Source organism: Microcebus murinus, chromosome 12 (genome assembly GCF_040939455.1).
Source record: "Microcebus murinus isolate Inina chromosome 12, M.murinus_Inina_mat1.0, whole genome shotgun sequence".
Classification (NCBI taxonomy): Eukaryota; Metazoa; Chordata; class Mammalia; order Primates; family Cheirogaleidae; genus Microcebus; species Microcebus murinus.
In genome coordinates, this window is record NC_134115.1 from 45,269,186 (window position 1) to 45,293,117 (window position 23,932).

The following is a 23,932-nucleotide window of genomic DNA, read 5'->3' on the forward strand; positions in this document are numbered from 1 at the left end:
GACTAGAAGACAAAACCCTGTCCTAAAGGAGTTACCAGTTAATAGGAGGTGAAGATTTCAAAACAGTAACTGCTATGAATAAGACACGCACAGGGCTCTGGGAGCTTGAGCCTGAGAGGTTTCCTGGAAGAGGTAATGCCTGTGCTGAATGGTAAGGCTTAAGCAGGAGTTGTCCAGTGAAGGAAAGAGAAGTGAGATATCGCAGGCCTGGGGGCAACCATGAGTACAAAGAAAGGGCAAGAGCGGAAGCCCATGTCAGAGAGCGGGCAGAGGCCAGACCCAGGAGAGCCGGATGTGCAGAGTTTAACTTATTAGGACTTTATGTCCTATAGGTGATGGAGAGCCATTGGAGGCGGTTACACAGGGGTGTGGAAAGGTCAGACTTTTTTGGAGAAAGATGACTTTGGCTGCTCATCCAAGAAGGCTACACTGGTCATGGTGGCTAGCTTTTATTATCTTACAGGCATTTATCTATCATGTAGAGACACAAATAAATGGTGTGTTCTGCGTGATCTGAGCTATGATATTTTCATTGAAAAAAATAATGACCTCTTGTCCTAGATATGTTAACATTTTGTTTGCTGTCACAATCAACCCAGTGTGTGTTGTCTCAGCCTGTCCACGTGGCAGGAGGACAGAGCCCCAAGGAAGGGTATCATCACAAGTGTCATGAGAGGTATAGCTGTCGGATCGCTGGGACCCCCTCAGCTCCACTCTGTGATTCTTTGAAGACAGTGATGATTATCCACAGAATTGAAGCTTTTCAAGAAAGGAGGAAAAAGTAAATTCTATTAGAAAAAAATACCTTGAGTCAAATTTAAGACCCAGGGACAAAGCACCTCTATTGGGCACAAAACAGGAACTGGCTTTAACTATAAACTAAAGAGCCAGGAGAGGTCTACAGGGAACAAGACTTCCGTATCCATAAGGAAAATGTAGGCGAAAGCATTCAGGCAGCCAGGATGGTTAAACATTGAAATGGTGAATGTTTTTATAATACCTTAATGGCATTTGTTCATGTGTAAGGAGGCACAAAATATTCTGCATCTCTCCATCTAGGATTTTGTGATGCTCTTTAAGATAATTAGAATTTCTCTTCATTCAGTCTCCATTGAACAAATGTCTATTGAATGTGTGCTTTGTGCCGAGCAAGCATTGTGCTGGAGACACAGTAATGAACAAAACCCACTTTGCTCCCTACAGCAGGGAGAGCCAGAGTTCAGGGATGGTCCTGGAAAGATCACTGTATTTTTAAAATCTTGGATGCCTTAAGTGCTGCTTTTCTCAAGATAGTTATTAAACTAAACAACCTCTCGCATTCTTCACTGCATCAAGAACTGACATATCTGTACCAATCATCCACCCCATTGTTCATAGCACCATGAGGATGGAAATATCCCCACCACATACATACCTTTCTCCTGTGGATATGTTGATGAAACATTGGAGTTTTACAGTTCAAGAACCTTCCAGCTTACAAATCAGTCAACACAACTAGAGCAGAGTCTCCCAAAGTAAATCTTTCCTACTTTCTTAAATGTTTGCCTTCCCCTATAATCTGGTGTTTCTAAAGTCCTAAAGCAACAATTTAAGGACAAGCAGCGATTTGGCCGAAGCTTTGAAATGATGATTATTGCTGCCTAAGTGTACTCGATGCCTTCTTTGGAAATTTTGAGCAGAAGGTCTCATGAACAATTTGAGATGAAGAGCTTGTCTACTGACCTTTGGGTTAGAAATATGTTATTTTACTATGTTCCTGAAACTTGGAAAACAAAGAAGTAGGAAAAAGACTTGAGAAAAAGATAGAGAAAAAGAGATGTTTCAGCAACATAAAAATGAGGGAGTGAAAAAGAGAATGCTATGATTTGTGCCCAGTAATCTGGGGGACACAGTTCAGGAATAGTTCATCCTTCTGCAAATATTATTTCTGTCATGGTGCCGGCCCAAGGTCAGGCAGTTCTTAGGTTATCTGCCACCGTTGCAGATAGCTCTGTGGCAAAGCAGAGCCCAGCCAGCTACTTGGCAAATTTGTATTCTTTCTTCATTCACATCTTTACCATCCCCTCTTTTTTCTGCATCATTTTGTCTGCTCATCTTTAGCCTGAGCCTCAGTAAATTTTGGTGTTTGTGTCATTGATACAAGGAAACCTAAGGAAAAAATGGCTGTCATTGGATTAACGTAGCTCTCAGACCCACGAGATGCTCTCTGCTTTCTCATGGAGTTTTGCATCTAATGTGGTGAGTTACTGTCCTTTAGGCCCAAACAGACACAGACACAGGCCATAGGCTGCATGCTGGAACAGCTGAAATTGGTGCCTTCTCTGTAACTTACTGCAGTTGATTCTACTCCCTGAGTTGGGGGACTTAGCCAAAAGAAGCTGGCATGTGATTCAAAGAGCCAGAAAGGGCCCTCTGCCCAGGTTGCCTAGAGCTTGACACTTATTCTACAATTAGTGATGCTGTTAGATACCAAAACCATTATTTGATTTGCTTTGATGATCACATGCCTCTGGGAGAGGTAGCTGATTATCATCTCAGCATGGTTTTAAACACGATTTTTCCTAATAGGAAAATTCTTGGCAATACTTGAGAATGAGAATGGGGAAACTTTAGAAGGACGAGAACCAAAAGGAAACCCAGTGATGCCAAAGTTAAACATTCCCCACCAAAAATAGGGATACTGCCTAGAATAAGAGAAAAGTCATGGGGTTTGAGGTCAGGCAGGTGTTGGCTTTCTCATTTGTTTTGTAGCATAGGCTGGCTAATTTACCCCTCCAAAGACTCAGTTATCTTTATCTGTAAAACAAAGATAATTATCCTGACCACAGAGGGAGGTTGTAAGAATGTTACAATTCAATGCTTTACATAGAATCACCTATGTAAAGCACGCAGCCAGTTCCTACCTACCTTACGTATAGAAATTGGGATCTGCCAGCCCTCTTAGTTGCCTGTGCAGGAAACTATATGATATCAGACCTTCATATTTACTTTATACTCAGTGCAGTTTATTCTCAAATTTTCTTAACCAGCTAGTGTGGAGGCAGAGTAAAAGGAGGTTGATCTCTTAGGCAGCTCTGAAATAAGCAGCAGGGCAGCTGATCCTCATGGGTTCTACCAAGCCTGCAAAAAGGAGTACTTGTTGGGACATTCCATTTGCCTTTAACACCTAATCCAATAAGGTGTGTTTTGTAAGTCCCATAATGAGTTGATAAAGTAGGAGCAGGGGAGACAGAGTCCAAATATTCCTTAAAAAGTTAATATCCTGTGTGACATGACTGAAGGAAGGAAGGCCTTTAGGCAAGTGAAGTGTGAGCTTGAAAATGAACAGCTGTGTCCCAATAGCCAGAAAGGCCTGTGATAAGTCAGAAAGAAATCAGGAAGCTTCTATATGTTGTGTTATTGCTAGCTGGTTGCCTCCTAAAATACATGTGGGAGAGAGGAGGAAAGGGAGGAAAGAAAGAAGGAGCAAAGAGAGTAAAGGAAAGAAAAGAAGGCAAAGAGGAAAATCCAACTCATGGTACAGATGAGGTATACGGCACCTTGCCCCGTGTCCTTGCTAACTTTCACAGTCTGTCTTCAAGCAAGATATGATTTCTCTAATAGCTTCCATTTATTAGATGCTTATGCTATGCAAAGCACTTTGGCCACAACTTTATATACATTATTTTGTTCAATATTCTCCATAACTTTATGAGTATGATACTATTCCTATCCTAACTTTACAGCTGATGAAACAGAGTCTTTAGAGATATCTGTAAGTAGCCATTGGCAAGTCCAAATTTGGAACAAGGTATGTTTAATTCCAAAGCAGTTACTGAGAGCTTAAAGCTCAGTTTCTCCCTCAATCGGTGTATTTATATATCCACCCGTGGCCCCATCTGTCACCCACACTGTCCTCAGCACCATGCTTTAAGCATGGGAATGACCGCAGTGTAAAGAACCAACTCTAGTCCCATAGTATTAATACCTTATAACATAGTAAAGATCACAAGTTATCAAGGTCTTATTTCTTCATCTCCAGCAGATAACCTTCATCTCATACTCTCTGTTACCAAGAGTAGAACTAAGAGTAGGCTCTTGGTAAAAGCTATTGCTTGAGAGACAAAGTCAAAATTTCATTAGAGGCTGGGCACAGCAGCTCACATCTGTAATCCTAGGACTTCGGAAGGCTGAAGCAGGAGGATCACTTGAAGCCAGGAGTTCAAGACCAGCCAGAGCAACATGATGAGACATCTGCACAATAGGCATTTTAAAGATTGATCAGAGAGTGGGGCCCTGAAAACCATCCCTTTGAAATAGCTCATGTGGCAAGGGATGAAGGGATGACTTGAGAGAAAAAAATAGAGAGTAATATTCAGTATCTTGAGTTTGCATAACACCAAGTTTCACAAAACTCAAAGAACTTTGCAAAACCTTCTAACCCAGTAGTTCGTGATCCCAAGTTTACAGCTGAGGGAGATGGCAAGGTATTGGGATTAATGGCATGAACCAGCAGTCCTCTGTCTTCCTTAGCTTTCCATCATTGCCTGAAGATGCAACACAAATACATTGCCCTCTTTTCTAGGTCTCTGCCTTTATCTCCTGAGCCATGAGAGCTGTCTAAGGCAGCATGGTACTTTGGAGAGCACATGAAAGTTACAGATAAATGATTAGACTTCAAGTTCCAGTATTGTTCATAGGAACAGAGGTTTGATAAAATTTATAGTAAGTTAATTTGATCCAGTTGGCATAATCATTATTGCATTACATGGTTATAGGACAAAAATATATCAGTTTCCCAGTCATCAAGAGTAATCAGAGATACTCTTACACAAGGGAATCAAGCATTTTGGGGCTCACCTGAAGGCTGAAAGGGGACAGAAGACAGGGAACAAAACTGTCCTAGAGGCTCTTGAAAAAACCTGGATTGGGACCCTAGGGGAATATCTAAGAAGGATATCAACAACATGTTTGATTAGGATTGTAGTAAAAAATGTAAAATGTCATCATAATAGTCTGAGGGTTGTCATGAGCATTACATGAGTTAGTACGTGTGAAGTTCTTACGGCAGTACCTAGTACATAGCCTAGTACATCCAATAACTACTGGAAGCTGTTATTATAGTTGTTGTCCCCATTTTACAGATAAACAAGTTGTCATTCTAAGACAGTAGCTTGCCCAAGGTCCTAAAACACAGGAAGTAGATTCTACCCTTGGTATGTTAGAATCCAAAGTTCTGAGCCAGCCTGATTCTTTGACATCTTGCTCTTGTGCCTCCTACTTGGTAAACATAACTTAAGGCTTAGGGCAATTTATCAGTTCCATTAGATCCAAGTGTGTTTAAAAATGGTGTTCCGGGGATAAAAGTCCTAGCGATAAATGAGCATCATGGATAATCAAAAACAAATGAGAGATTTAATAAGCCAATACAAACTCTAATATGCATGTTTCAGTTTATTCAGACTTTAGCCTGATAATAATCCCTTAACCCTCCCTGAGATAACAAAACATCAAAGAGCAAAACACAAATTCTACTTGAAGAGATCTTTGAACCTAACTTGAAAGATAATTTCAGATCGTTTTTGTGTGGTCAAATATAAAAACATTTGCGAAAGGCCTCATTCTCACTCCCCAAGTAAACACCCTCCAGGGCTAGAAAGTACATGGGCTGCTGTTCCCCACACCCTGTGAACAGAACATCTGTGTGAATGGAAAAGCATTCCTGGTCTGCAAAGAGCAGGAGCCACCTGCAGGGAGCTATGTGTATGTATGTGTGTGTGTCTTTGTCTCTGTGTGCCTGTGGCGAACGTCTGTGTGTAGGTGTCTAATGTCAGTGTGTGTGTGTGTGTGTGTGTGTTCCCCAGGACTGAGGAAATTAACTACCCCCTGCATCAATAGGTAGCTTCCACCTCTCTCATCTCCTCATATATAAACCTCCTGAAGCAGACAGGGTAGGGAAGCAGCTCCATCTCTTGCTTTCCTCCACCAAGCCACGCTTGAATCAGATTCGTGGTCTGATTAGACAGAGCAGAGGGCCACCGTGTCACCCTGTGCCAGGGTCGTGTTGGACTTCTCACTAAAAGCTGTCAACTGTCAAACAGATGGGAAAGGAGCCTGCTGGCCATTTCAGCCCTCAGCTGATTAGGCAAGTGCCGTTCAGCAGCGTCCCAGGGGCTGTGACTGTGAGGGGTAGTGGGCTGAAGTCACCTTTGTCATTAGGTGTTTGGCTGCCCAAAGTGCCTCTGCTTCCCTGTCTCCCTCACACGCCTATTATTACATCAAGGAAAACAGAGAGGAGAGAGAACCAGAACTTTCCAAGGATTTACCAAGCTTTTTACACAATTTTCTTTCTAGCCCTGAACATGGAATAAAATATTACAGTTCCCCAAATGCTTTATGCTTTCTTATACCTCATTCTGCCTGGAATACCTTCTCTTTACTTATGCCTTTGCCTGACTATGGTTTATTCACCTTTCAGACTCAGTGCAGGTATTGCCAACTCCAGGAAGCCTTCCATGACTCTTCCTCTTCCCTCTTGACTCCCAGTGTGTATCTTAGTGCTTATCTAATACCTCGTGCTCATCTATCTCACAGACTAGACTGTGAGCCCCAAGGAAATAGGGTCAATATCTGTCTCATTCACAGCTATTCCCCTCACATAGAGCCTGCTACACAAAAAGTGCTCAATAAATACTAATTGAATGAATAAATAAATAAATAGCACTTATTATAGCATCTTATAGTTGTCTCTAAAAACCCTTACGATCAAGAATATGTTTTAAATCTCCGTGCCCCAACTATTCAGCACAATACTTGTTATGTACTAGGTTTTCAGCAAGTGAATGCATGGATACAAGCACACACACACATACATGAGAATGGCCAAATAGATGGCAGAAGGGAAAATAAAGTCTGCAAGACTGCAAAAATATTTATTATGAAAGCAGAGGCAGACTCTTGTAGAAGATGATAGAATCAAATCTGTGGATTCTATAAAAGACTCATTTTCCCAGACATTTCACTTATAGAAAAAAACTCATGAATAAAAATGTCCAGGAAGGTTTCTGTTTACAGGGTAAATGGACAGAATAAAAACTTCCCACAAGAACTAACTAAAGGGAGTGTATTAGTTTGCTGGGTCTGCCATAACAAAGTGTCACAAACTGAGTGGCTGAGAATAACAGAAATGTATTCTAAGACTGTCTGAAATCAAGATATGGGTAAGGCCATGTTCCCTCTGAAACCCGTAGAAGGGTCCTTCCTTGCCTCTTCCTGGCTTCTCGTGGTTTGCCAGCAGTCTTTGGCAATTGTTGGCTTGTAGACGCATCTGTAATCCTCCTTCACTTGGCCCTCTGTGTCCAAAGTCCCTTCTCATTCATATTGGATTAGGATCCACCCTAGTGACCTCATTTTGACTTGATTACCTCTATAAAGGTAATCAATAAAGGTAATCAAAAAATCTATAAAGACAACCCTATTTCTAAATAAGGTCACCTTCTCAGGTACTAAGGAGTTAGGACTTGAACATATCTGTGGGGAGGGGACAAAATTCAACCCATAACAGGGAGAAATATTTAGCTTTGTAGGATTTTAGTGGGGAATGCCACCTGCAAACCAATAAATAGGTAGAGACATTTATGGCCTGATTTGATGGATGCCAAATGATTTCCTTAACCCCAAAACACTGGATCCCAAATCTTGGAAGCCTCATAGTCTACTTGGGATGATAACTAGAGGTAACATTTAAGCAGGCAGAATTATATCAGATAAGGTGCTGTGTAGCACTGACTTAGAACAGCTACATAGTAAGTGTTGTAGAATTTGTAAAGATCAAATGGCAGTAAATCCACGGCAAGTGGATACAATCAATGTAAACTGGAGTGGTAAGGGGAACCTTCCTAGAAGAGGAAGGGCATGAATCAGACCTTGGGGAAGGAACACAGAGAACATCCTAGGCAGAAAAAGTTGGAAGCAAATTCACAGAGGTGAAGAAGAAAATGGTGTACTGGGAAGCCAACAAGTGGTTGAGCCTGGTGGAAGCTCACTCTATTAGAAGGAGGTAATTCTAGAAATGCACAAGGGACTGCATTTAGCGGAAGATTTTCAGTGTGAGAATGCTCATCAATTAAGATAAAATAGAAAAAGGCTGAAATAAAAACCAAAGATCGCATTAGAGAAGAATAAAAGCAACAACAGAAGAACTTGAACATGGGGAGAACAACCCTGAAACTATTTTTAATAAGAAATCTACCTAGAATTCTAGGCAAGCCAACTAAAACATCAAACTACTTAAAGGAAAAGTAATTTTGTATGTCATCTACCCTACTCACTTGTTTCTCGAGAAGCTCATATCTGAAATCTAACAGCCAGCAGGAATTCTATCTCATTTTAAGGTATATCCCCTAGAAGACAGAGTGCTCAGAGAATGGGAACCAGAGCTTAGAAGTTTTAATTAAATCAAGCTGTGTGTAGGTGAACAGACGAGCAAGCACATGGGTATTTTTGGACAGGAGGGTGTCATGATGAAGTGTGTGGAGATGAGGGAAGGCTGAAGATACTTCGTATAATTGGGCCTAGTTTGGTGTCATTCTGCTGTTTGACCTGCTCTGTAAAGGAAGTAGGTTTAGAGGCAAATGGCATGCTAGTAATGAGATAGTAAATGTGCATCTTGCCCCAAGAGTCATTTTTTACAAGAGCTGTTCATTAACTTTAAAAATAGCAAAGAAGACCTAACAAGAGTCATTTTTAATGTTGTAAACATGACCTGTTTATTTTATCTTAATTTGCTTTTAGAGATGATTTAGACGGTGAGATAAATTGGCATGGCTCAGTCACTTAGACCACGCTGTTCTCAAGTAGAAGTGAGTGCTTTGCCACCCGGGTGTTTGGTAATCTTGGATATAACTATTTTTATGGAACCAAAACCTCATACCATGCAGGCACACTTCCAAGAGAAGCATGGGTCTATTGTCCTTTCCTGAGCCACGCGAGTTACTGTTTTATAGACAGTCCTGATCCTCATGGTATGATTAATCGTATATGCTTTTGGTTAATTTTTGGCCTCCAAATGTATTTTTACTCTCTAATGTCTGACATCTCCTTTGATCTTTTATTTTTTTGTAGGCCCCTTTCAAGGCTTTTCTATAATGGAAGACAGTGCTTGTATCTGAGGGGTAGCAAATCCATCTGCTATTGCTGGGTGTAACTGCATTTCTGATCTTCTTTCTGTGACCCTCCATGATCCACTCCCGGAGTCCTTGGTGACTTAGCAGTGTAGAGCACTAACCTGAGTTCCCAGCCCAACTCTGGAAAGATCACTTGTTTCTCTGAGCCTCGCTTGCTCATATATAAAATGGGCATGCTCATGCCTGCTTGCTTCCTTCAGGATTAGGAGGAAGTATGAGAACACAGAAAAACAGTCCATGAGAACTGCAATGGGTCCTATAAATGTAGTAGTTCTGAGCACCACCCTGCATGGCTCCCGAATTTCTGCAGTCCTCAGGTTGGGTTTAGCAGTTCGCTCTTAGCTGGTACCTAACGTTGTTTGCTATGTCTCCTGCGTGTTTGTTCATTTTCTCCATCTTTGCTAAAAGCATCTTGAAGGTGGTAAGCTGGGGTCCCACATCTGTATGTGTGCCACCTTCAAGATGCTTTTAGCAAAGATGGACACTTAAATGATAAATTAAATTGGGCATGTCACAGTTGCCCTTGCCCTCAGTCTCCATGACCTATGGCTACCTTCTCTGACTCACTCCAGGAAGCCTCCTTACTCTACTTATTTCGTCCTTATCCTCACAATAATCATTCATGCATTCAACAGATATTTACTGAATACTCAATAATAATAGTTCATATTCGCTGATATTCATAGAGCCCTTTATCTATGCCAGGCACTGTGCTTAGCCCTTTAAGTAGAGGTTCTCACTTAAACCTCGTACCAACCCTGTGAAGCAGGCATTGCTATTATTTCCATTTTTAAGTATGAGAAAATTGTTAAGTAACTTTCCCAGATTATTCAACTAGCGAGTGGCAGAGCACAATTCGTTCACGAGTAATCTCATCCCAGAACCCAAGGTCTCTACGTTATGCCACGATGCCTCCCTGCGCATCTGCGGTGTGCCAGCTGCTGCAGTGAGCACTGAAGTATCAGGGTGAATGAGTCATGGTCCTTGCTTCCCTGTGGAGCTCATCGTTTAGTGAGGGAGACAGGCACGTAAATAAATAACTGCAGCGTAAGGGAGGTGAGCCTGAGGGGAGAGAACGCCATTGGGAGGAAAGAGATAGCAGCATGCTGGAGAGGAAAAGGTAGAGAAAAGAGGAAAGTATATCAGAAAAGTGTTCAGAGAAAAGCAATATTTAGGATCCCATCCTGCCTTTCCCTGAAAGGCAGAGGAGTTGGCCAGTAGAAAAGAGGGGTGCAAAGCTGAGTACAGGGGCAACCTAAGATTAAACCAGAAAGGTATTTTTCAAACTTCTTTGTGAATCATATTATTACAGGCCTGCCAAGGAGCTAAACCTTGGCGTATGGGTGACAGGGAGCCAAACCAATGGTTTTTTATAACCTTGATTTTGAAATAGTTTCAGTTTTTTAAAAAGTTTCAAAAATAGTACATAGCACTCCCTTATACCGTTCACCTAATTTCCCTAGTTGTTACCCTTTGGGGACCATTTGAGAACAATTTCAGATGATGCCCCATTGCATCTTAACACTTCAGGGTTTATTACCTAAGTATAAGGATGTTCTCCCACATAACCGCAGTAGAACCGTCAAAATCACCAAATGGCACTGGTTTAGTCTTACTGGCTAATCCACAGACTCCACTCAAATTTTGCCAGTTGTCCCAATCATGTCTTCTGTAGGTCCAAGATCCAGTCTAGGATCACATGCTACATTTAGTTCTCATATCTCCCATCCAAGCACTGACCAGGCCCAGCCCTGCTTCTGAGATTAGATGAGATCGGGTTCATTCTAGGTGGTGTGGCCACAGACTGGCAATATCACTCACATTTCTCTCTAGTCTCCTTCCATCTGGAGCATTTCCTCAGTCTTTTCTTGTCTTTCATATCTTTGACATTTAGAGTACAGGCCAGTTACTTTGTAAAATGTTCCTCAGTTTGATTTTACTTGATGTTTCCCCATGATTTTTGAATTTTTGACAAAAATAACACAGAAGTATGCTATATTCTTCTTAGTGCATCATCTCAGTTATCAGACAGACAATGGTGATGTGTCCCATTACTGGGGATGTTAACTCATCACTTGGTTAAGATTATGTTAGCCAGGTTTGTCCACTGTAAAATCAATAAGTATATTAAACTATTAATAGTAACAGATCATGAGACTACGTAAATATCCTCATTAATCTTTCATCCATTGATGTAGTATTCACTGATAAGTATTGCCTGCATAACTTTATGATGGTTGCCAAATGGTAACTTTCTAAATTCTTGCATTCCTTCTAGATTTTTAATGGGAATTCTATTGTAGGGTAGAGTTTTCACTTCTCTCTTATTTACTAAATTATTTGTGAATTTCTACTTAAAGGGTTGAAATCCATTACTATGAGATTGTCCCCAACATGAGCAGTGAGAGCCCTTTCAAGCTGGTCTCTGTATCCTTTTGACATATACCCCATCATTCTTTGAACACTTCCCAGTCTACTGGGGCAAGATAGCAAAGGCTCATTTTTCATTTTCCCAGCCCCTGCTGGGGAGTCAGCCACGTCTACAGAAACTGATTCCTTTTAGTGGAGAATGGTATTTAGAACCCAACAGCTGGGCACTTGTGCTTGACACTCCTGGGATGTCACTGCTTCTCGACCTTTCAGAGGAGAGAGCTAAGAAATTCTCTACACATGTATGTATAGACATATATAAGTCTGTGTGTGTGCATATATTCATTTATATCTGCTGACATATCTCTCTATTTAAAATCATGGGTGCATACTATTTTCAATATCACTCTGATTCTACAAGATGTATTTTAGTCTTTCCACACCCCGTATTTGTAACTGTCTTCTCTGACAGTGAGTAATCTGGCTCCCATTATTTTTCATGTACTTATTCAGCCCTCCCTGAATGTTTGACTCCTGGCTGTCCTGGCCCAGTGCTGAACCCTGTCATGTGCTGATGGACCACTCCCCTCCAAACCTCGTGCTAAAGTTCAGCCCCTACAAAGGGGAAGAGGAAAGGAAGGAAGAGGAAGGAGGAAAAGCTAGTTAGAATGTTCAGCCCAAGGCGTGCAGGGCTCTGTTGCCCTCATGGAGTGCTTTGGACTTCTGAAGCTGAGCCCTGGACGTACTGGCGCCTTGTCCCCACTGGAAGCTCGGCCTGACTCCAGTGGAGGTTTTTAATCAGATGAAGTAAAGCACCGGATTTGCATTTTTGTACTGACGCTTCGGTGGCTGTGGGCTGTGGAGAGGTTGGAAAATGGGAGATGTAGAGATAAACCAGGAGCTACTGGTGAGAGTCCAAGAAAGCAAAAGTGGGATGGGCCCTGGATGGTGTCTATGTGCCCTCCTCAGGCTTTCTAGAGTTGGCACACTCAGTGGTGTCTGATTTATTATTACCACATCACTGTCTACCACCTGACCTCGGAGGCATTCTAGGGGAAACACATATCTTTAAGAGACTTTTTAAAAAATCACAGGATAGAAATGTTGGGTAGAAAGGTCAAGTTGGGGGGTACACACAGGTCTAAAAGCTACTTGTAGCAAGCAACTCAAGTTTACAATGGCATTTTTCCTCCAAACAAAAACTGCATTTTAAAATTTTGAATAAAGAAACAAGCCTACTTTGCTGCAAAAGCCAAGGTCAGAAAAGGTTCCTAGAGCATAATAGCTTGTGGTGGGGAGAGTGTGCCATTAGAAATTATGTGCATTTATACCAACAGCAAACAATGAGTTGCTGGAGGCAACAGTCATTCCCTTCTCTGAAAGAGTCAGGGAGAAAAACCTTGGCAACTCACATAGTTAGCCGTTGTCCAAAGAAAGGTAAAAATTCCATCTTTTGTATAGCTAATACAAACCCAAGCTGCTAAAATGAGCCAACCTCCCTGGGTCCTTGATTGCCCACACTAACTCTGATGGGCACCCTTACAGGACACAAACATGTCCCCTGGGGATTGGGGGGACCACACTCTGCCCATGTGGCTGCCAAGTACCCTGCTGCTGAAATAACAAATGCAAGTGCATTCATGACCGTGAGTGGTGTCAGTGTGTTTATTTCGGTTATTTAGAAATAGATCTGTCATTTTGTCATTTGTCATTTTCTGGAGCTGTAAGTGCCAGGGACCCCAGCATTTGCCACTCAGATCTTCTTTATTCCATTGTATTCATCATCCTGGCCTTAACCCTTTGCACTCGCTTGCTTTTTTCTCATTATCCACTCGACATCATCCACACTCGACATCCGAGTGCAAAGGGTTAAGAGACAGTATGGAATAATAATTAGGCATGCAGGAGCCAGGCAGCCTGAGTTAGAATTCTGATTCTCTTGTTTACTGCGTGCATTACTTCAGACAGGTCATTTAATTGCTCAGAGCCTCTGTAAAATGGGGAAACTTACAGTACTTTTTTCATTGGGCTGATAAACGTGGCAAATAAGTCCATCAGTGATCCCAGGGTGAGCTTCGCCCTGGACCCTACTGGGACCTCAGTGAAAGAGGCTGGGATAATGCAGAGCTGAGACTCTTAAATCCACAGTGCTGGCCCCACTCTCCATGCCCTGTGGGTCCCAGTCGTGGTGGTCTTGGGTGTGACATGTGGCCTCTGGGGGAGACCCAGCAGCAGGCCTTCTGGGTCATGATTTGACTTTGACCCGCCTCAGCTCCTGCTTGTTAAAAGGCAGAGGATAATAGAACCTTTCTCATGGAGCTGGGGAGAGGATTAAAAGAGGTAATGGAATTAAAGAAACTAGCACAAAATCTGGCTCATTTAAGTGCTGCATAAATGTTAGTATGACTATAGTGATGGTGCTCATGTGTGATGGCAACTGGATTATGGCTCATGGTTAAGGTCACTCTGGCCGGCCCAAGGCCAGGGGCTGGCCAGACCCAGGCAAAGGGATAGGACCACAGTCCAGTAGGCTGGACTTCAGGCAGAATTCCAGCACTATTAGGGAAACAAAGTGGGAATTAGGAAGCCAAGTCTAAAGTCTAAAATCCAGTTATAAGGACAGAAAAATTTAGGCAGACTTGGTCCTGGAAAAAGGGCAGGAAGACTAATTCTAGCCATTAAGGTGGACGATAACCCTCTGTCTCATGCCTGCCCTTGGTCTGGGTCAGTTCTCAGGAGCTGGGCAGGGTCAAGCCTGAAGGTGATCAGCTGTGATCTACCCACTCACAGAGCCTTTCCTGTAAGCAGGTTTTGTAAGGGCGCAGAAGAAAGACAGCAGTATAGGAAAAGAATGCTGGGGAAACCATAGCCTCCCAAATGTTTTGGGCAGAAGCCCAACCATGAAGCTGAACACCTGAAGCCCAGAAGCTGAAAAAAGCCATAGCAATCATGTTTACCAACCACCTTACACAGGGCCATAGTCCTTTAGCCAGAACCACAGGAGCAGATGTGTTTCGGAATTCAGAATTTTTTGCATTTTAGAAAGATGTTAGGATTACTAAGACATAAATTGTATAACACCCCCAGAAATTTCTGGAAAGAAAACATATTTCAACAGGCTAATAGTACAAGCAGTAAAATGTATAAATGTTTACACAAAATGAGATGCGACTCATCCAAAGCGTGTCAATTCAGGTCCAGTTTTGTCACCAAAAGAGTTTACCCTGCACTGATTGTGGTGTTCAGAGCTTTGGGGACTTTGCAATTGGGAGTGAGCAGTAGTTCAGAGGACACAGCTGAGATGTTGCCCAGCCAAGTGACTAATCCAAAGGTCGCGCACACAGTTCGCTGGAAAGTCAACTCGTTTGGAGTCACCACGTACTCACTGGGCGTCCGCACCACGCTGGGCTACCACCACTGTGGTCACAGTGGCTGGCATGTTAGCTCCCCAGGACTTCTGTAACAAGGTTGCACAAACGAGGTGGCTTAAAACAACAGAAATTTTCAACTGTCTCACAGTTCTGGAAGCTAAAAATCACCAGGACCATACTGCCTCTGAAACCTGTAAGGAAAAATCCTTCCTCACCTCATCTAGTTGCTGGGGGTGGCTGGCAATCCTTGGCGTTCCTTGGGTGCAGATGCGTCACTCCAAGCGCTGCCTCTCTCATCACATGGCATCGCCCCTCTGTGTCTCCCTCTTTTGCTATGAGAACACCAGTCACCTTGGTTCCAGGGCCCACCCTGCTCTGGTACGACCTCACCTTACGTGATTGCGTCTGCCATGGCCCTGTTTCTATGTAAAGTCACGTTCTGCAGTGCTAGGGCCTAAAACTCCTAACCAACATGTCTTTTTGGGAGACACAGTTTAACCCATAACACGTAGCAAACCAATACAAACGTGGCCCCATGCCCTCGTCTGGCTAGCAGTTGAGTGAGGTAGTCAGATTACAAGTATGTTGAGAATTTCCAAAGGGGGAAGTATTAATGGGACCACACAGTAGGGGAATTTTACTCAGATGAGGGTTTCCTCTCTGAAGAAGAAACTTTGTAAATGGAGATGAAAAGATGGGTCAAAGTCAGCCAAGCAAAGAGGGAGAAGAGGCAGTAACGCCTCACTCTCTGGTGCCCAGACCAGAGCCCCCATGCTCCACAGCACTGGGCTTCTGCAGAAGCCAGGCCCCAGGACCCCAGGGAAGGCCTCTGAGTGTGTCGCAGGCCACTGGCTCCCCCTGGCCTGCAGCTCTTCTCCCCGAAACAGCAAAAGGCACAAAGTACAGGAAGCGGCAGCAAGTCCCAGGCTCACACGTGCAGCCTCTCTGCAGGAAAGCAGTAGGGGAGAATCTCTGCTTTCCCTTTTTTGGCCTACGTTGATTAAAATATTTTTGACCCAGAATCAGCAAAGTGCTTAATGCACAAATAGCTTCTGCTGACCTCCTTCCTTGAGAATGTAATGCACTTTTATCAGGGTAGGCAGATATGTCCATTTTGTGAGTTTCTCCAAGCAGCGCTCAAGTGGCCCCATGGCTGCCAAAATGCCTCTGCTTCGTGGTCCCAGTGGCTGAATTTCTGCCAGAGGTGAGGGTAGAGGTCAGGGGAGTGAGGACATAAAGCCTTCACTCTGACAAGCTTTAACCTTGGGACAGCGTGAAGTGTGTAGGCAATTCCTGTATGAGACACACGCAGAGTAGTCATCATTGGGCGTGAATGTTGGATTTTGTTTTACACCCACATTTTAGTATTTTACTTAAAAGTGGGGGAGGGGAAATTCTTTTTGAAGTATAACAAACATAAGAAAAGTGTATAAATCCTATGTGTACAACTTGGAGATTTTTCACCAATGAACCCACATCCAGCATGCAGATCTAGATAACATGCCAGCAGCCCTCCCTCCTGCACCCCTCTCCTAGGTCCTACCTGCCAAGGGTAACCACCATCCTGGCTTCTAACACCATGGATTAGTTTTAGTTTCCAAGCTTATGTAAATGAAGTCACGCAGTATGAATTTTTGTGTTTGGGGCTTCGTTCACTCAATTTTATGTTCGTGAGATTCATCCTTGTCGTCGTTTGTTGTTGCCATCTATTCTCATTGTTTTATATAGTACTGTAGGACTATATCATAATTTTTTATTCATTCATCTGTTGATGAACATTTGGGTTTTTCTCAGTTTGGGCTGTTACAAATAATGCTGCTATGAACATTATTGCACATGCCTTTTGATGAACATACACACATTGGGGAGGGGCATATACCTGTATTAGTCATTTACTGCTACATAATAAATTTTTCCCAAAACCTAGTAGCTTACAACAACAGTGAACATTTATCATGCCTCACAGTTGATGTGAGTGGGGAATTCGGAGGTAGCTTGGGAAGGTGGTTCTGGTTCAAGGTCTTTGCTGATATGGTAGTCATCTAAAAGCCAGCCTGGGCTGAAGGATCTGCCTTCAAGGTAGTTCATTCACATGGCTGGCAAGTGGGTGCTGACTATTGATGGGAAAGCCACAGTTCTTCTGCACGTGGACTTTCCATAAGACTGTCTGTGTATCCTCATCCTCATGACATGGTGGTTGGCTTCCTCACCACCATGAATGAGCAATCAGAGAGAAAGTGCTCAGTAGAAGCATCATCCTGTCTGTGATCTGGCCTTGGAAATCACACAGCATCACTTTTGCCTGATTCTATTCATTAGAATTGAGCCACTAAGTCCAACCCACACTCAAGACTCCGTCTTTAGAAAGGAGGAGTGGCAAAGAATGTATGGACATATTTTAAAACCAATAGCACCACATTTTAAAGCTTGGAATTAATTCATGCTAAAGGTCCAAAAATAAGATAAGTCCATAGAAATTCACACAAAGATCTAAAAACATATATTCAACCCTGTTTCTCCTTTTCCATTCATTTAAAATTTTATGCATATTTATAGAAGAGTTTTCAAGGTATTTTTTGGAGTTAGCGTGGTCTAATATGTAGTACAAAGACTTCGGAGCCAGACAGAGCCAAGTTTGAATCTTGGATTTACTGCTTCCTAATCATGGGTGCTTGGGTAAGTCAGCCTCTTGGATTCTCAAATTCCCTCAACTGTAAAATGAGGAAAATCAACAGAGCCTATCTCATATTGTTCTGGAGACAATTAAGTGAGATAATGTGATAAAATGCCCTCTGTAATGACAGCGAATGGAGCCTATCCATTGCTCATTTTTCAGGAATATGTTAGCCATTTACATGAACTATCTGGAAGGTACTATGATGGACACTGTGAGTGATACAAAACTGACTCAGACACAGGCCCTATCTCAGGAAGTGTGTACTCTAGTAGGGCCCTTGACATGGAGAATAACTATAATACAACTGAGAAAATTATCAGTGTCTAGAGCAGATATGGATACAATGTTTTGTTTTGTTTTGTTTTTTGAGGCAGAGTCTCACTTTGTTGCCCAGGCTATAGCCAGTGCCATGGCATCAGCCTAGCTCCCAGCAACCTCAATCTCCTGGGCTCAAGCGATCCTCCTGCCTCAGCCTCCCAAGTAACTGGGACTATAGGCATGCACCATCATGCCTGGATAATTTTTTGTATATATATTTTTAGTTGGTCAATTAATTTCTTTCTATTTTTAGTAGAGACGGGTTCTCGCTCAGGCTGGTTTCGAACTCCTGACCTCGAGCAATCCACCCACCTTGGCCTCCCAGAGTGCTAGGATTACAGGCGTGAGCCACCACGTCCGGCCAATGTTTCAAATATGGATCAAATTGGGATATGTAGACATGGAATGAATTTTGAGGGGCAAGAAAAGGGCAAAAAATACTCCGGATTAGGAATACAGTTTGCATAAAGACACAGATAGAAAGCTAAGAAAAGAAGGCCTAAAGTGGAGCATAATGAAGTAATTCATTACTGACATGGCTAAACATAATGTAGATGAAAGGAGGGAGTGGAAGTAGGGTTAGGAAGGTAGTTACACATCAGAGTAAAAGGAAGAGATTGAGAGTATACAAGCCTTTTTACAGTCTGCTGAAACACGAAGGCCAAAAATTTTTAAATAAATTTTCAGGGCTGGCTACAAAAGCTAGGTACGCCTAGCTACCAGAGGATCTACTGGCCATACTTTTCTTAGCCAACTCCTGTTTTTGGAATATTTGTGCCTCAGATAGTCAACAGCACTTTCCCAAATTGATCTTTATAGAATGCTTCTGTCTCGGAGCCCAAGCCACCTGAGCTTTGCCCTGTCTTTATCGTTCCCATTTTGGAATCTGCATTAACAGGAAAATGCAGTGGGATTGTGTTTATAGGCCCTAAGCTCTCTGTAAATGTACTTCTCAAGACTTGGCCATTTGGAAGCAGGCAATTTAGGTACTCAGACATCTCTGTGTATTTGACTTCTACATCCTGATAATGAGCCACTCTCTTCACTTACTTCCCCTCAACAAGACTGATCTATTTTGCAGCCTTCACTTCTGTTACATTATCCAGTCCCAGGCAGTAATGATATTTACACAGAAGACAGAGATGTTTCTGTGCTGTGACGGAAGTTTGAAGGAAGTTGGAGCCGATGACCTTCCACTCTGAAGCCAAAGAAAAATAAGCACAAATTTTCAGTCTTGCTAAGAATGGGAGATGGAGAAATGAACAGAAAGGATTCTTCTAGACCCAGTATTCAATATGTGGTGCCCAAAGCCTTTATGTACTCAACCTATGTCTCATCTAGCACACCTCCCCTTATTTTGATGAAGCTTATATGTATGTTCCATCAAAGTAGACATGGTTATGACCAATATTGGTGATTTTGTGGGCAAAAATTGGATGTTTCATTTCATCACCCTCTTTATTCTAAGTAAAATTCAAAAGCATTAAGCAAGATGGTGAGTTCTAGGCTTAGGATAGAATCGCTAGCCAGTCCTGGGCTGGAACTTCCCACATCCCCAGGGTGGGGTTTTGACTCCATTCACAACATTCAAGTTCATGGGAAATGTTCTCTGTGCAAGTACTAAGGGTGTCTTTTTCCTCTCTGATTTCTTCTCAGGTGGGAAATTGGCAAGTGGAGTCCGTGTAGTCTCACCTGTGGGGTTGGCCTGCAGACCAGAGACGTCTTCTGCTCCCACCTCCTTTCCAGAGAGATGAATGAAACGGTAATCCTAGCTGATGAGCTGTGTCGCCAGCCCAAGCCCAGTACGGTGCAGGCTTGTAACCGCTTCAATTGCCCCCCGGCCTGGTACCCTGTACAATGGCAGCCGGTGAGTTCTGTGGTTACTGATATTGGATGGGTTTTTATTTTTCTTTGTGACAGTGATTCAAGACAAGGGATATTCTCTCAAAGTGGTTTTGTCCCATTAAAGGAATGTTCAAGATCTGCTCATCCCTCGCTCCTTACTACTGCCCTAACCTGATTCAAATCCAGACCTTTTAATATAAATACTATGCTCTCTCTACTATACCACATCCCATGACCTCAAAAAGCAACTCCAATGACCCATCTGTTAAGATGAGCATATTTGTGATGAAGGTGTCACCAAGCCAAGGAAAATTTTTAAAAATAAAGACAATGTGTGAGGTTTTCCATAAAACTAAATTTGCTCTGAATGTATGCCCTTTATAGTTTTTTGCTATCTAAAATTCTAAGAAATAACGACACTAAGTAATGATTTTTCTTTTTTAAAAAACATCGTTACTTAGCAAAATAAGTTAGAAATCCTGAGTCAATTTCAGATTTTTTTTTATTTTCCTAGAGCTATGACTTCCAAAATCCTGGGAACCATTGTTCTAAAGCTGGGTCTGACAAACTGCATCCTACAAGCTAAATCCAGCTTGTAGCCTTCTTTTTTGTAAATAAAGTTTTATTGGAACCCAGCCATACCCATTCTTTTGTGTATTATCTTATGGCTGCTTTTACGCTACAAGGGCAGAATTTCATGGTTGTGACAGAGACCATATGGCTCACAAAATCTAAAATATTTACTGTCTGCCCCTTTACCCAAAAAAGTGTGCTGATCCTGCTCCAAAGCATACATTATAATAATAAAAACACAACGATTTAATCATGATACCCTATTTAAAATTAATACGTATGTGTCAAACTTTAGTTAAATAATCTTTTTACATGCCTTTAAAATACCCAAGATTTTAGATTGATTGTATAAAATTTTATTTTGCAGTGTTCTCCCCATTAGGACATCAGATGTAGCTTTAAAGTGACAACAAGGGTCACAAAAAGTAAGCCTAAAAAGTGGAGGGGGATGTACATCCCTGTTTCACTGACACAATTTTTCTCTCTCAAAAGTGTCTCAATTCGGATGATAAATGATACGGTCATCGATTGAGAAGGAGAGAGGATAGAAGCTCATGTGCCCAGGCCTCATCCTGAGAGAGGGGGCTGCCATTTTTAGGCAGCCAAGTGACCTCTGTGCTTTTTCCTTTAGGCAGAGGCCCTTCCTTCTTTCTTGCCCATCTTGGGACTGTGGTTTAGTAAAGCACTCAAAGAGTCAAATAGTAATCAGTGGGCAAAACGCTAAAGTACAAAGCCTCTGGTAACAGACATTGCCCATATATTTCCTTTTGGACTTTAAATGTGTATGGCTAAGTTCATTAATTCCATGCTACTGTAGAAATCAAGATTTCTTGTAGAAATCAAGAGGATATATTTTGATATATTATAAATATATCAGTGTACCAGTGTTTTACTAAGAGATATATATTATTGCACACCTCATTGAAGTTAACCCTCACAACAATCCAGAGAACAGTAGGTTTTATTATCCTCACTTTAGGGGAAACTGAGATTCACACAGCAAATTTAGGGCTGGATATCAACCCAATTTTATATGACCCTTTCCACGATACCAAACCCCACTGTTGCATGACTGAGAGAGCCCTCGGGGATTTTATATGAGCACCCTGGTTTTACAGATGATGTAACCAAGGCCTAGATGTAGCCTTGCTCAAGATCACGAAGACTGGACCAGACCTAGGTCTGCTGACTTCTAGTGCACTTACACTAAATTACCTCTAATTAGAGTAAATCTGCCGGGCGCGGTGGCTCACGCCTGTAATCCTAGCTCTCTGGGAGGCCGAGGCGGGCGGATTGCTCGAGGTCAGGAGTTCAAAACCAGCCTGAGCAAGAGCGAGACCCCGTCTCTACTATAAAATAGAAAGAAATTAATTAGCCAACTAATATATATACAAAAAATTAGCCGGGCATGGTGGCGAATGCCTGTAGTCCCAGCTACTCGGGAGGCTGAGGCAGGAGGATTGCTTGAGCCAGGAGTTTGAGGTTGCTATGAGCTAGGCTGACGCCATGGCACTCACTCTAGCCTGGGCAACAAAGCAAGACTCTGTCTCAAAAAAAATAAAAATAAAAATAAAAAAATAAAAAAAATAAAATAGAGTAAATCTATGACCTTAAACTGTACCACTGATCATACCAACTCAAAGTAAAGGTGATGAATTATCTCAAGTCAACTTCCACTGTTGAAACCATTAAGTCCTTGTATTATTAGTGGCTTGTGTTGCTATTAGGTACATAGTAGATTATGGATAAAATATTTAACGAATGATTAAATAAATGAATAGATTAAGAACACTTCCCCAGGCCCTAAAAATGCTGGTTTTATATCTTACTGGTACTGATTTTTCTTCACAAGTACAGATCATAATATTATCCTAGCAGTGAAATTCAGTAAAACACCAACCTCTTTTCAGCAGGTACACATGCTACCGAATAATGACATTGACCCATAATGCTTTCTCAGTTTTTAGGGCACAACCACATACGTGACCTTTTTTGGTCAGTTGCCACCACCCACCCCGCACACCCTAGTGTTCCTAATGAAAACACAGATTTCCAAAGAGTCACTTATTCTTCCTTTTCCATCTACCTTGGGCCTTTGAAAATATGGATTTATTTTGAAAGCTTTTTCTATTTCCTTCCATTAGGGAGAAGCCTTCGAGAATGAGTTCAGGTTTAGGTTCATTTTCCAGATCAGGAAACTAATAGTAAACAACTGTTTGAAGTATAGCCAATGAGTCAGTGACTACACTTTAATAGGACCTTTAAAAGGTATCTTCTCTCATACACAACACATAATAATTGTGTAAAATAGTAAAATACAACAAGAAACAAAGAACATAGAAAGTGAGAGCCACCAGTGATTCTGTTCTCCAGAGAAGAGAGTTTAATATAAGAGCCCATATTGAGAGTTTGGTGCATTGGGTCTGTTTTATGAATCCTCAGTAACATTTACGAATATCTCTAAACCCTGAAAGGAACAATTAACTATTCATCTTAGTTACTCCTTAGAATCCTACTTCTTTAGTTAAGCTTTATTGGGCAAAATTAGCTATTACTGACTGCTTATTAAAAGAAAGGAAGTCACTGTTCATGCTATAGGGGAGATTAAGTCAAGAGTAATTTCCGGTGTCCCTGTGCTCATCACCTATGGTTTTAGGACACTGACTGTTGACAGTCCGTTTGCCTGGTTAGCCCTCTGATTCCTCAGCAGTCCTTGTTGGGACACTCAAGTGGTCTTTTCCATTTAGCTGCATGGCTGTACCGGAGGATAAGGCTGAGGTCTCTAAGCCTTCAACACCCAGCCTGGGGTCTTTTTTCTTATGAAAGAACAGGAGACAGCAGATCAAATGTTTCATTTAAAGGAATACAAATGGCTGGGTGTGGTGGCTCACGACTGTAATCCTAACACTCTGGGAGGCCAAGGCGGGAGGATGGCTCAAGGTCATGAGTTCAGAACCAGCCTGAGCAATAGTGAGACCCTGTCTCTACTAAAAATAGAAAGAAATTAATTGGCCAACTAAAAATATACAGAAAAAATTAGCTGGGCATAGTGGCACATGCCTGTAGTCCCAGCTACTCAGGAGGCTGAGGCAGAAGGATTGCTTGAGCCCAGGAGTTTGAGGTTGCTGTGAGCTAGGCTGATGCCACAGCACTCTAGCCCAGGCAACAGAGTGAGACTCTGTCTCAAAAAAATAAAATAAAACAAAGGAATACAGATAACAACCTGATGTCCCGATAGCCTATTTAAGGAGAGAAACTCTCCCTCCTTGCTGTTTGAACAGTGTTAGCATTGACCTCATGGGTATGTTTCTTTTCCTGGGTAGAGCAGGAGAAGCATAAATTACATGAATTTTCATCTGCCAGATAGGAAAGCAAGCTCCTTTGTTCTTTGGAGAACATTTGCCTAACAAATGGCAAATAGCCAATATTTACACATTCTGCAGGTCTGGAGGGACCTAGCATGGAGTCCAAGTATTTATGTTAACATTTTGTTTTAGAAACAGTGAAGCAGAAATGAAGCAGAGATCTAATTTTAGCTTGGATTATTATGGACCATCTTCATTTCAGTTCTACCTCTTACTCAATACTCTGTCCCTTGGTTTTTATCTCTGATC

At 42.1% G+C, this 23,932-nt stretch overlaps 1 protein-coding gene across 3 annotated transcripts in view; it reads left to right on the top strand.

Annotated features, from left to right (window-relative positions):
• Nucleotides 1–23,932, top strand: part of ADAMTSL1 (ADAMTS like 1) — an 856,830-nt gene that overhangs the window by 711,479 nt on the left and 121,419 nt on the right. For all 3 annotated transcript variants that reach the window (XM_012769704.2, XM_012769705.2, XM_012769706.3), the window contains one exon: nt 19,557–19,767. In XM_012769704.2, coding sequence (XP_012625158.2) covers nt 19,557–19,767 — 211 coding nt within the window. The remainder of the gene's footprint in view (nt 1–19,556; nt 19,768–23,932) is intronic.